This window comes from Epinephelus moara, chromosome 15 (assembly GCF_006386435.1).
Source record: "Epinephelus moara isolate mb chromosome 15, YSFRI_EMoa_1.0, whole genome shotgun sequence".
In the NCBI taxonomy this organism is placed as follows: domain Eukaryota; kingdom Metazoa; phylum Chordata; class Actinopteri; order Perciformes; family Serranidae; genus Epinephelus; species Epinephelus moara.
The window spans coordinates 6,493,127-6,504,652 of record NC_065520.1 but is presented as its reverse complement, the minus strand read 5'-3'; the positions used below and the strand labels follow the sequence as shown (position 1 = coordinate 6,504,652).

Here is an 11,526-nt window from a genome sequence, read left to right as displayed (position 1 = left end):
CCATGTAGCTTTGGATTTTTTTCTTCCTCATTAATAAAACCCTTCATTTAAAAACTGCATTTTGTGTTTACTTGTGTTATCTTTGACTAATGTTTAAATTTGTTTGATGATCTGAAACATTTAAGTGTGGAAAACATGCAAAAAAGTAAGAAATCAGGAAGGGAGCAAACACTTTTTCACACCACTGTATGTAGGTGCATCTCACTCTCTGAATAATGTGCCATTTAAGTAGCGTAACAATACTCCGACATCCTGTTGGCCCACTGGCAGATGCAGACATAACATACAATTCGTTCAAAATATACAGATACACTGGGCAGAGTAAGAAAATATCTCCAACTCAGGTTACATGTAGAACATGCCATATTCATTTTTAGGCTTGGATGACGCTCTCTCTGAGACAATCCCACAATAACCACAACCAAACTCAGCCTATTTCAACTAATGAAAGTCGCATAATTAGAGTGTTGTCTTATCAACCTTTCATATCAGTAATAATGTTAATTTCGGGCCAATATTTCATTGAAGGCGTTTTTCTGTTGATACCGATGATGTGCCAAAATCACCATGCATACGTGGGGATAATGCACAGCACACTGTGGAAACAAATTTACCTCTCAGAGATGATAAAGTTGATCTAATATTCTGTATCTATCAGACTATTAACTTCCTTAAAATAACTGTCTAGCCTCATCACATGTCATATATGTAATTTTGACCAGTGTCAAGTCTTCATTCAAACCAATTTTAAGTCATTTGACATCTTAAAACAAGTTCTTTTAAGTCGTTGAATTGCCTGGACTTGACATCTAGTTTTGAAGAATCAAAGACCTCAGACTGGGTAAGTTTCCCCTCCCATACATGCTCTATAATGCTACTGGTTTTATGTACACACATATATTTATATTTTCCTTTTTGAATGATGCTTTACCAGAAATTCTTGCTTTTCATAGAAACCAGTGTTCAAAACTCCCCCAGACAGTCTAAACTAGAAAGTAGGAGTAGCTTTGTTGCACTTCCTTTTATCTTAAGTCACCTCAGTTCCTTTTGTAAATGTTAGCCTCCTCCTCTCAGAATAGTTTGACTGTACACTGACAGCAGAACTGTTATTCAGACCACTTTGCCATTATGACTGAATGGAAACTGCAGTTTCTTCTGTTCCTGCCACTGTGTTTGTGTTTTGACTCCGAAGGTAAAGTACAAGAGAGTTTTATTAATCTGTCCTAATTGTCTTGCTCATTCAGGTGCAGTCTCTCACTCCCTATGATTGCAGAGACGATTGTGAAAACCATTGGGAGAGAACCAGATGTCACCCTGCTATGCAGCAATGCAACACTGAGCACCATCACACTCATAGTGTGTAGGATCAGCACAGAGATGAGCAGAGGAGAGGAGTGTCATCTGCTGTATCGATTTGGAGGGGACTTTGTACATGAATGTGACTCCAGGTTCACACTTATGGAAGAGAATCAGACTGTGTTTCTTCACCTGACCAGTTTAACTCCAGTGGATAGTGGGAGTTACACCTGTGAGTGTTCACATGCTCACGGAACAGATAAAATTCACCTCAGTTTCACTGTGGAAGGTACATTGCATTTGACACCTTGCAGCTCTCTCACAACAGTTATGACTCATTTCATGATGCCTCTGCTTATAGAATAAGTCAGACCTTAGCATCAGTACTAATGTCTATTTTGGTATGGACGTTGATCATATATGCCAGTGGTTTGTCAGATGAGATATTATATATATATATATATTTATATTTATTATAACTGTATTTATTGCTAAATATAATGTAATCTAAAATGATCTGGTGTTTTCTTGTTTTTTTTTAGGAGAAGAAGAGGGCAGCACTTCTCCTATAACAATTCTCATTTATACCGCTGTGATTTGTTGTGCTGCTGGATTAATCACCGTCACTGGAGTCGTCCTCGGGCTCACTCTCAGAAAGTGTTTTTGCAGGTGAATACTTTAAATGTGCAGTAGGTAGTTGGTGTTTTGCACTGTAATTTAGGATACTCAGCAGTTTCATAGCAGTGGTAGTATTTGTAGGAAAACATAATAAGTCACTTCTTATTTTCAGATACAATTCATGGTCAGGATCATCCGTCTGTGAAACCCCCGTCTCTGTGGTGAGCAATGTATTCTTTTGTTTTTCAACCATTAACTTAGTAAGTAGCTTGTGTGTGTGTGTGTGTGTGTGTGTGTCTGCCCGCAGATACTCTCACAAACTACTGGAACAATCAGCTTAATATTTCGTGTGCACATGTATGGCTGTATGTTCAACGACCTCTCGTGGTTATTAATAGTTGACTGCTGACTTCTCACTCCTCTTAAATGGCCACAAATTTTGCTTTGTTTTGTGGTTGTCACACCATTATAAACCACCTCAATTCAGTGGTGTGACGACAATTTTCACACGTGGTATAAGGTGTTCATATTGCAGATTTTTTTGAGATTCTGAAACCCAACTTATATCTTCAACAATACTGCATTTTAAGGTGAATTTCCTGCCCATATTAATGTTTAGGCCAGCTGAAAACCTTGACTCTCTCTGCATACATTATTATAGTTTATTTTTTAAGCTCTGAGTACAGCACAGTTATGCATGTGTTGTGTTTACTGCCTCTGAACGTTATTTTTCCACCAGCGTTTATCAGGCTTGCTGAGGAGGCATACTGTAGATGTAGGTGTTGAGGGTTAGTGGTGTGAGTGCCAGGTCAGGTGAGTCACAGGTTTCGAAAGACTGTGTTTTCCTTGTTAGGTGCAATGTCTCAACCTTTTTTCAACCTCATTTATTTCAACTAATGTAACATGATATGTTAGGATTTTAAAGGGATAGAAGTGGGGTTGTATGAGGTACTTATCCATAGTCAGTGTATTATATATAGTACATGTCAGTCAGCATGCCCCCAGTTTGGAGAGGCAGACAGGAGTATCGCCATGGAAGCTAAGCAATGCTCTGCTTTGGACAGGGGCAGCAGCAAAACAGACTTTAGCCGCCTAAAAAAATAATATCAGTTTAAGTGAACATTATATTCAGAATATTTTCACTGCTTTACCTTGCCGTCAGACAGTGATTTATGACAGGTAACTGAATTGAAAGTGAAACTTATCTAAGCTCTCTTCAAAGCAAAGTAATTTTATTTCACAGGAGCCGGAGCTGCTTTTCTACCGTTGCCTCTATTAGTTAGTTAGTTAGTGTATTTTGTGACTTTGGTGTTTTAAAGGGTTAGTTCGTATTCACCAAAGTCACACAATAACACAACCAAACTTACCAATCAATGCAGTGGTAGACCAGCAGCTCCTGTGTTCAGAGAGGCAAAATTACTGTTTTTGTCAGTGGAGTCTGGTGGCTTTGAGGACAGCGATGTAACAGCTTCAGTTCCCCATTGGAAAGGGCAGTCTGATGGCAAGGTAAAGCTGTTCAATTATTCTTAATATAGCATGCACTTACACTTAGGCTGATAGATTATTTTTTTAGGGCGCTAAAATACATATCCCTGTTGCCCCCATCCACAGTAGTACACTGCTTAGCTTCTGTGGCAGTACTCCTATCTGCTTCTCCAAACTAGGGGCGCACTGACCTGATCTACTCTAGGTCTGTGCACAACAGCTTCTGTAACATGTGTTATCACTCTTATCACACCATAGACAATAAAGATAAGAAAAAATATGACAGGTAGCTTTTGTGATACTGTCTTTTTCCCTTTGGCGGTAGGTCATCTTCGCTGGTGCTTTGTTATAACTTGCTCCATACAATACGGCGATTCATTGTCCCACTTATGGCTTTCTGAAGGTTTTCTGAATTTAATTTAATTAAATGAATGTTGCAGTAATAATGTGTGGTTATCACAAAATCCGGCGGCACACCATTTGAGAGCCACTGCTCTAGGTAATACACTGTACACAGGCGATGGTTAAGTACCTCATACAGCCCTACTTCAAAAAATCCAAACTTTCCCTTCAAGTACCACTTTCTAATAGATCTTTCACAACATTATAACCAACTGTAGTTAACAGCTTAAGAAACAGAAGGCCCTTAATAATGACTTACTAACATTTATAACTTAAGACTTTTTTTAGGGTGTCTTATTATAAATTCTGATATGTTGTTTTAGGACAAAGATGAGCCAGATGATCCCTACACAAACCTTGAGCAGTCAGGAAGCGGCCTCTACGAGACTATGTCCCCAGTGCACCATCAACTTGACAAGAAGAGGACTTCCGCCAGCAGCAAAATAGTGACTGTGCATTTGGAACAGGAAATCTATGAAAACATGTAAACCCAAAGTCAAGATAAGATGTTTTTATAATCAAACTGTTGGAGAAGTCACAAAATTACTATACAGTGTTAAAAATGCTGTATCACATAATTCCTTCTGTACAGCACATTATTAGTCATGTGCAGCTACTCCTCAAAGAGAGAAGAGTATGCGCATTATCATTATATACATGTACAGTAACACGGTTATGAATTATGAATCACTGAAAATTCAGAGCTACTTATGTTGCTTAACATCTCAAACATTCATAACATAATAGTTCAATGGTGTTCATGTTAGGATGTTACATACCTTGACATGTTTCAGCGGAAACTTCTGCCTTCCTCAGAAGTGTCACCATCCTAACATGTCTGAGATAAAAGAACAACTAAGGTCATTATTCATAACATAATTTTAAAACCCTTAAATGTGTGTGGATCCAACTAAGTACATTTACTCAAATATTAACTTTCATTGAGTATTTCCATTTTCTGCTACTTCATACTTCTCCACTACATTTCAGAGGCAAATATTGTACTTTTTACTCCACTATTAACTAATTAATTTTTTTTATTTTATGCCTCCACTCCAGCGATAGCCTTGGGTAGAGGTATTATGTTTTCAGGTCGTCAGTCTGTCTCAAGAATGCCTTGAGGAAATTTCTTCAAATTTGGCAAAAGCGTCCGCTTGGACTCAACAATACACTCATTAGAATCTGGTGGTCAAAGGTCAAGGTCACTGTGAACTTGCGTCTATCTCATTCTCATGAATGCAATGGAATGCCGATGGAAATGAGCCTTTTGGCTATAATTGGGTGCATTTACATTTGATTTTTAAAATGTTTATTCATGTACATTGTCCCTCTATAACAAATAAAGGTAAATAAATAAAATAAAAATACAAAAGGTCAAAGGTCAGCTTCACTGTGACATCATAATGTTTCTGGCTGTTATTCAACATCATATCTCAGGAAGAGAAGGGGAATCATTTGGTCACATACTGACACATACTCTTCTGTGCTGAATATGTGTGTGAAACGTGTTTTCATAGACATGGATGTAAACTGTAACTGCAACTTGACTGGTTCGGCTTGAGGCAACCAACTGCAAAGCCATAATGCTAGGCTTTGTTTTTTTATCATTAAGGAAGTGTAGGTGCGATATAAATACTGTGAAAGTATTAAAACACTCTATCCGCAGACAAATGCACCCAGTCCATATTCGTTCACACGTTCGAGCATCCTAACATGAAAGCGGAGGCGTTCATGTCTTACATTTCCATTTTAGAGGACCTCACACCAGCTCGTACCTCTGTGAGAACTGAGTTTGAGGTTTATGGTCACCAGAGAATGGTGCAAAAGTGTTTGTGTGCGCTCCTTCGATGATGTTGTAGACTGCAAACACCAGTTGCACTGTTGCTTAGATGTGTTGACCAGCATGGGTCAATGGAAACTTTGGTTTGTTTTGCTCCTGCAGCTCACTGTTTCTGTCGACAAGAAAGGTACTGTACAGGAACTACTTTAATTTTTATTTTACAAATGCATAAATACAGCATGTGCCAACTCATTTGTTGTATTTCATTAATGAATTGATCGCAGAGACGGGGCAGCAACTTGTGAAAACCATCGGGAGAGAACCAGATGTGACTCCAATTTGCAGCAATGCAACACAGCATATCATCATTCTTATAGCGTGTTGGATCAGAACAGAAAGGAGCAGAGAGGAGTGTCGTCTGCTGTATCGACATGGAGAGGACTTTGTGCACGAATGTGACTCCAGATTCACTCTTCTGGAAAAGAATCAGACTGTGTTTCTCCATGTGACCAGTTTAAAACCAGCGGATAGTGGGAACTACACCTGCCAGTGTTCACATTCTGGTGGAACAGATATTCTCCATATGAATATCACCGTGGAAGGTAAATGTTTGATTTGTTTTCTTGTTTTTTTTTGTTTCAAACTTTCTGCATTTCTTTCCTACTTAGTATAACCTTAGCACTGGCTTAGTTTGAGATTTTCATTTTTTTTTCACTGCATTGTGAAGAATATGAAGAACTTCTAATGGCAGTATGAATTCTTTACAAATAGAACAAATATCCGTGTCATTTTCTGCCTTTTTTTTTTCTTCACATTGTGTAGAGGACGAAGAAACCAGCGTTTCTACACACATGCAGATCCGAAGTGATGTCATTGGTGTAACTACAGTCATCATTATAACTGGAGTTTTCTTCGTCTTTATCTGCAAAATAATTCATCATGGGTGAGAGAAGACTGTAATATCAAGAAGATTTCCAGGCGATAAGCATTGAGTCCCCTTTTGTGTGTGTGTGTGTGTGTGTGTGTATTTGGTGTTTCACTAACTATGATCTTTTTTTTCCCTTTTTTTTCTTTGTTTTTTTAAATAAAGATGCTGTTCAAGAGCAGCCACATCTGGATTATCTGAAACTCCTGGCTCTTTGGTAAGTAATGTATTCTTATATTATGTACCTTTTTAAAATATTTTTTTTTTAACTCTCAGGTTCATTGCCTTTAACCACTTATTGTAAGGCTGAGGTTTTAGTTAATGTAGTGACTCAGGAAGAGTGGCAGTGTCTCTTCCTTTGTTCAACACGATTTAGTTTAACAACATGATGCATTGTGACTTATATTTTATTTTTGTATAGGATGGTGATGACCCAGATGACCCCTACACAAGCCTCCAGCAGCCGGGGAGTGAAGTCTACCAAAGTATCTCAAACTCAGCCAACAATACTGTCTGCCTGGATAACCAGGAAGTAGATGGAAGAGAGACTGATCCAAGTTGCAAAATATATGACGATATTTAAGACTAAAAATCAACCTAACATGATAACAGCATTTGGACTGTGATGTGTTTGCTCTTCACTGCATCTGTTTCATAACCAAAAGCTGACAGTTATATTCTTTAAAATACTAGCTTATTATTACATCAGCTTTAACCAATAATAATTAGTGTCAACACCTCCAATTTTTAAAGCTGTTGCAGGGTGTGGCTACTTTGTACATAAATGTTCTGTGTAAAAGTATTGCAGAGGTTGATAAGTCAAGAAATACAATAAAGTTTGTCAAATTCAACTCCTCCTGTGGGACTACCCTTTTTTTAACACATGTTTTGAGTTGAGGCCTTTCTGATTCTCACAATTATGAAGTAGAAGTGTCAGGATTTTGTACAATGTTGATTATGAATAATTAATTAATGGTATTTCAAAATAAAGTTCAATCACTACCACTGTATGCTGATTGAAGAGTAAATATCCCAAAAGCCTGTAGTACTTAACAGTCTTCATCTGAGCAAAGTTAATCCACTTACATGAAGTAAGGTGTGTTTTTGTCACTTACCAGAAATGTTGTCATGTTCTCGTCAGATATATAGTTTTGTAGTGTAAACCTGTGATTTTGCACCTGCTGAGCAGAGTGTGTGACTTTTCTGAATGCTTCAATATAACCAACTCGGCCCTTTATCATACAGAAGTGCCGGAAAATCCAGCAAGTAGAATGTGTCAGGTCATCCTAAGTGTGTTGCTCAAGGTGATTAAACCTAACTTTATACTGTTAATGCACAGCGTTTTTAACCATCGCTCGACCAGCATTGTAGTCACACGACCGTCTATTCTTGTGACATGAGCGCTCACAAGTCATTTGTTGTGGGTTGGTAAGAGAGGAGTAGCACACATGATAAGAAAGCTGTTCTACTTTTACTTCCTTAGCTTGTCATGAATATAATACTCTTCTGATTTCCTCATTTTATGGACATTGTGTTTCACAGTAAAGGCCTCTGATTGGGCTCTGCATGCTGTACAACTTATTTTCATCAACGTTACTTTTGCTCAAACACAGCTCTAGTGTTTCATCTTTGAGGGTCCTAGTATGAAAGCAGAGGCGTTCATGTCTTGCACTTCCGTTTTAGAGGACCTCACACCAGCTCGTACCTCTGTGAGAACTGAGTTTGAGGTTTAGGTCGTCAGAGAATGGTGCAAAAGTGTGTGTGTGTGCTCCTTCCTACAGTACATGATACTGTACGCTGCCAGCAGCTGTTGCACTGTTGCTTAGAGTGTTGACCAGCATGGGTCAATGGAAACTTTGGTTTGTTCTGCTCCTGCAGCTCACTGTTTCTGTCGACAGGAAAGGTACTGTACAGGAACTACTTTAATTTTAATTTTACAAATGCATAAATACAGCATGTGCCAACTTATGGATTCTATTTCATTCATGAATTGATCGCAGAGACGGGGCAGCGACTTGTGAAAACCATCGGGAGAGAACCAGATGTGACTCCAATTTGCACCAATGCGACAGAGCATGTCATCATTCTTATAGTGTGTTGGATCAGAACAGAAAGGAGCAGAGAGGAGTGTCGTCTGCTGTATCGACATGGAGAGGACTTTGTGCACGAATGTGACTCCAGATTCACTCTTCTGGAAAAGAATCAGACTGTGTTTCTTCATGTGACCAGTTTAAAACCAGCAGATAGTGGGAACTACACCTGCCAGTGTTCACATGCTGATGGAACAGATACTCTCCGTATGAATATCACTGTGGAAGGTAAATGTTTGATTTGTTTTCTTTTTTATGTTCAAACTTTCTGCATTTCTCTGGGTGTTTTCCAGTGTGTGCTTGACTTCAGGGGTAAATACAATTGTCGTTTAATTACATAATATTGTGGACAACAGAGAGTATCTTACTGTATGTGCTGCTTTTCTGACAAGGATTTTTTTCTTTACAATTTTTAAGAAGACGAAGACATCAGCAGCCCTACACAAATACCTCTCCATCATGCTGTAATTATTGGTGTTCCAGTATCTGTGTTCGTCATTATAACTGGAGTTATAATGGGATTTATCTGCAGAAAATATAAACACAGGTAAGAGACTTTGTGAGGAAGTATTTCTCCCCTGCCTTCTTTTATTTTTGTAAATTTGTCACAGTTAATTGTTTCAGATTGTCAAACACACTTAAATACATGACAACCTGAGTGAACACAAAATACAGTTTTTAAATGACTATTTATTGAAGGGAAAAAGGTTATCTTAACGCCGCACGGCCCTGTGAAAAAATAGAGGAAAACCGGAAGATCTGGAGGCAAATTAGAGACATAATTATTTTAATTATAACAACCACTGGATACTTAATCCGTCGCAATAGGATTTCAAATGTCTGATTTCACTGCAGCTTTTCAGAAAAAAAAAGTAAAGCATGTTGCAGTGGTTGTATGTGTTTTTTTTTTTGTTGTTGCAATGAAATAGCAAAATGGTTGCTAAGCTGTCTCATTTTTAGAGCATAAGATTGTGTGAATTTTTGCATCTGAATCTTAATTAAATTTGAGCATCCTGAATCTGTTTTTTGAAATTCTGAAATTTGAATTTTGGGATCTGAATTTGTGAACATTGAAAAAAAAAAAATCAGCTTTTGAAATCGTAAATCAAGAAATGTAAGAGATAAATTAAAAACAAACAAATTCATATGCATAATTTATAAGATATTTATGAGTTCATTGATGTTTAAATCTCAACGTTAAGTATTGAGCAGCCGTTTAAATTAAAGTACTTATGTCTCCTTTTTGCTTTCATAGGAAGAGAGGAAATTATTTTTCACTGCTCTGTGTGCATATATATAGTACAGATAGGGATTGAAAATATTTTAAGTAAAGAATAACATGTTCTTCATTGATTAATAGTGAAAACTTTGTTCTTTTGCATAGAACACTAATATAAGTTTTTATTTGTTTGTTTACTTGACAGAGGACGATCAGAACCACTGAGCACTGTTGTGCAGGAGCCAGAGGAAATTGAGCCGTATAGCTCCTACCTACAGAGAGAGAACGACATTTATTCACTTGTCACACTACCGAATTCAGTGTGCCCACTCAATATGACACAAATTTAAGGGTGCTTCTGTAGAGTTTTAATTGTACAATATGTACTCCGATGTGATGCATGTATTGCAACTGAATAGCAACTGAAACATGGCTTATTTGCATTGCCTCCTCTTTTTGCATTTCACCCTTAAACCAAGCTTTTTCTAAATTGTATTCCTTTTGTAAGTTCAATGTTTGAAAGCTCCAGTATGTACGATTAAGGGGGATTTAGTAGCATCTATAGCAGTGAGGAGTGCAGATTGCAACCAGCTGAAACTTTTTTTATTCGAATTTGGAGAGTTGAATTAACCACAGAGGTCACATCCTCTCCAAAGCAAACAGGCTCAGTGATTTAAATCAGTAAAAACACTGAATAAAGCAGTTTTGCATTTTAAAAAATGAGTGTGTCTCTGTTGCTCTCATCACAGATGGGTTTCTAACCATGGTGGGTGATGCAAAAATGCAAAAACACAAATAGCCCTGTCTAGAGCCAGTGTTTGGTTTGTCTATTCTGGGCTTCTGTGGTAGTGCAACATGGCGATCTCTGTTGAAAAGGGCCCACTCCCTCTGTGGATATAAATGGCTCATTCTAAGGTAACAAAAACACAATGTTTTTTATTTTCAGGTGATTATAAACTGAAGAAAAAAACTTTTATATTAAATTCCATTTCTGCCAACTCGGTCTCACTCCAAAGTCATAGAAATCTGGCCCTTGGTTAATGACACCGACGAAAAAAAGCTGTCCTTTCATGTCGGCATGAAATATACACTCAGGTGTCACACACCTCAGCTTCCTGCATGAGCTTCCTGTCTTTACTCAAATCTGCTTTTCTCTGTTGCCTTGGTGATGTTATGCCTCTCCACCTCGTTCTCACTCCTGCAGACAAAAAGGCTTTGAAGAAGGACGACCCAGCAGCAACCTTAGTATCGACCCTTTATATCCAGCTCTGTTTGTGACAGTGGTTGAGAGTAGGAGAGCTGCCCTGTTACTAAAACTAAATGTTTTTTCTAAATCATTTTCTGAAATGTGAGAGGTTTAATTAGTGGAGCCTATTTCTTAATGTCATTGTCAGCAAATTGACAATAAACAGAAACAAATTAAGATTAAACCAAACTGAGGCTTCATGACTCTTCTGCAGATTATCCCACTCTGTCTTCACTGCTTTGCACGAATCAAGCCCTGAGTCCTCCAGCCATTATTACATATTTACTGAAAACCACACTTACCTGGTATTGTATCATGGGATGTATTTAAATGTAGTAGGGCTGCAACGATTAGTCGACTAATCGATGACTAATCAACTATTAAAATAATCGGTGACTATTTTAGTAGTCGACTAATCGATTTGAGTCATTTTTCATAGAAAAGTACTATTAAGGTACCCCAAAA

General features: G+C 37.9%; 2 protein-coding genes across 3 annotated transcripts; both read left to right on the top strand.

The window, feature by feature from the left end:
* The first annotated feature begins 1,102 nt into the window (after positions 1-1,102).
* Positions 1,103-4,466, top strand: LOC126402001 (uncharacterized). Its single transcript, XM_050063632.1, has 5 exons — positions 1,103-1,192; positions 1,274-1,585; positions 1,839-1,965; positions 2,087-2,135; positions 4,125-4,466. Exons 1-5 carry the CDS (start codon positions 1,129-1,131, stop codon positions 4,287-4,289), a joined length of 717 nt encoding a protein of 238 aa, XP_049919589.1. The 5' UTR covers positions 1,103-1,128; the 3' UTR covers positions 4,290-4,466.
* A 3,835-nt stretch (positions 4,467-8,301) lies between these two features.
* LOC126402002 (uncharacterized) lies at positions 8,302-10,459 on the top strand. 2 transcript variants are annotated; one of them, XM_050063635.1, is made up of 4 exons: positions 8,302-8,409; positions 8,507-8,824; positions 9,017-9,143; positions 10,021-10,459. In XM_050063635.1, the coding sequence occupies exons 1-4, from the start codon at positions 8,346-8,348 to the stop codon at positions 10,163-10,165; spliced, it is 654 nt and encodes a 217-aa protein (XP_049919592.1). In that variant the 5' UTR covers positions 8,302-8,345; the 3' UTR covers positions 10,166-10,459. The 2 variants fall into 2 exon arrangements, with proteins under 2 accessions (XP_049919592.1, XP_049919591.1); XM_050063634.1 differs by having other exon boundaries at positions 9,014-9,143.
* The last annotated feature ends 1,067 nt before the right edge of the window (positions 10,460-11,526 follow it).

Bases quoted from the DNA above. Each gene is read 5' to 3' on its own strand.
- LOC126402001 (XM_050063632.1), top strand. From the start codon at position 1,129: ATGACTGAATGGAAACTGCAGTTTCTTCTGTTCCTGCCACTGTGTTTG. The intron at 1,193-1,273 runs GTAAAGTACAAG...CTATGATTGCAG, and splicing joins TTTGTGTTTTGACTCCGAAG to AGACGATTGTGAAAACCATT. The intron at 2,136-4,124 runs GTGAGCAATGTA...ATGTTGTTTTAG, and splicing joins GTGAAACCCCCGTCTCTGTG to GACAAAGATGAGCCAGATGA.
- LOC126402002 (XM_050063634.1), top strand. From the start codon at position 8,346: ATGGGTCAATGGAAACTTTGGTTTGTTCTGCTCCTGCAGCTCACTGTT. The intron at 8,410-8,506 runs GTACTGTACAGG...AATTGATCGCAG, and splicing joins TGTTTCTGTCGACAGGAAAG to AGACGGGGCAGCGACTTGTG. The intron at 8,825-9,013 runs GTAAATGTTTGA...ACAATTTTTAAG, and splicing joins TATGAATATCACTGTGGAAG to AAGACGAAGACATCAGCAGC.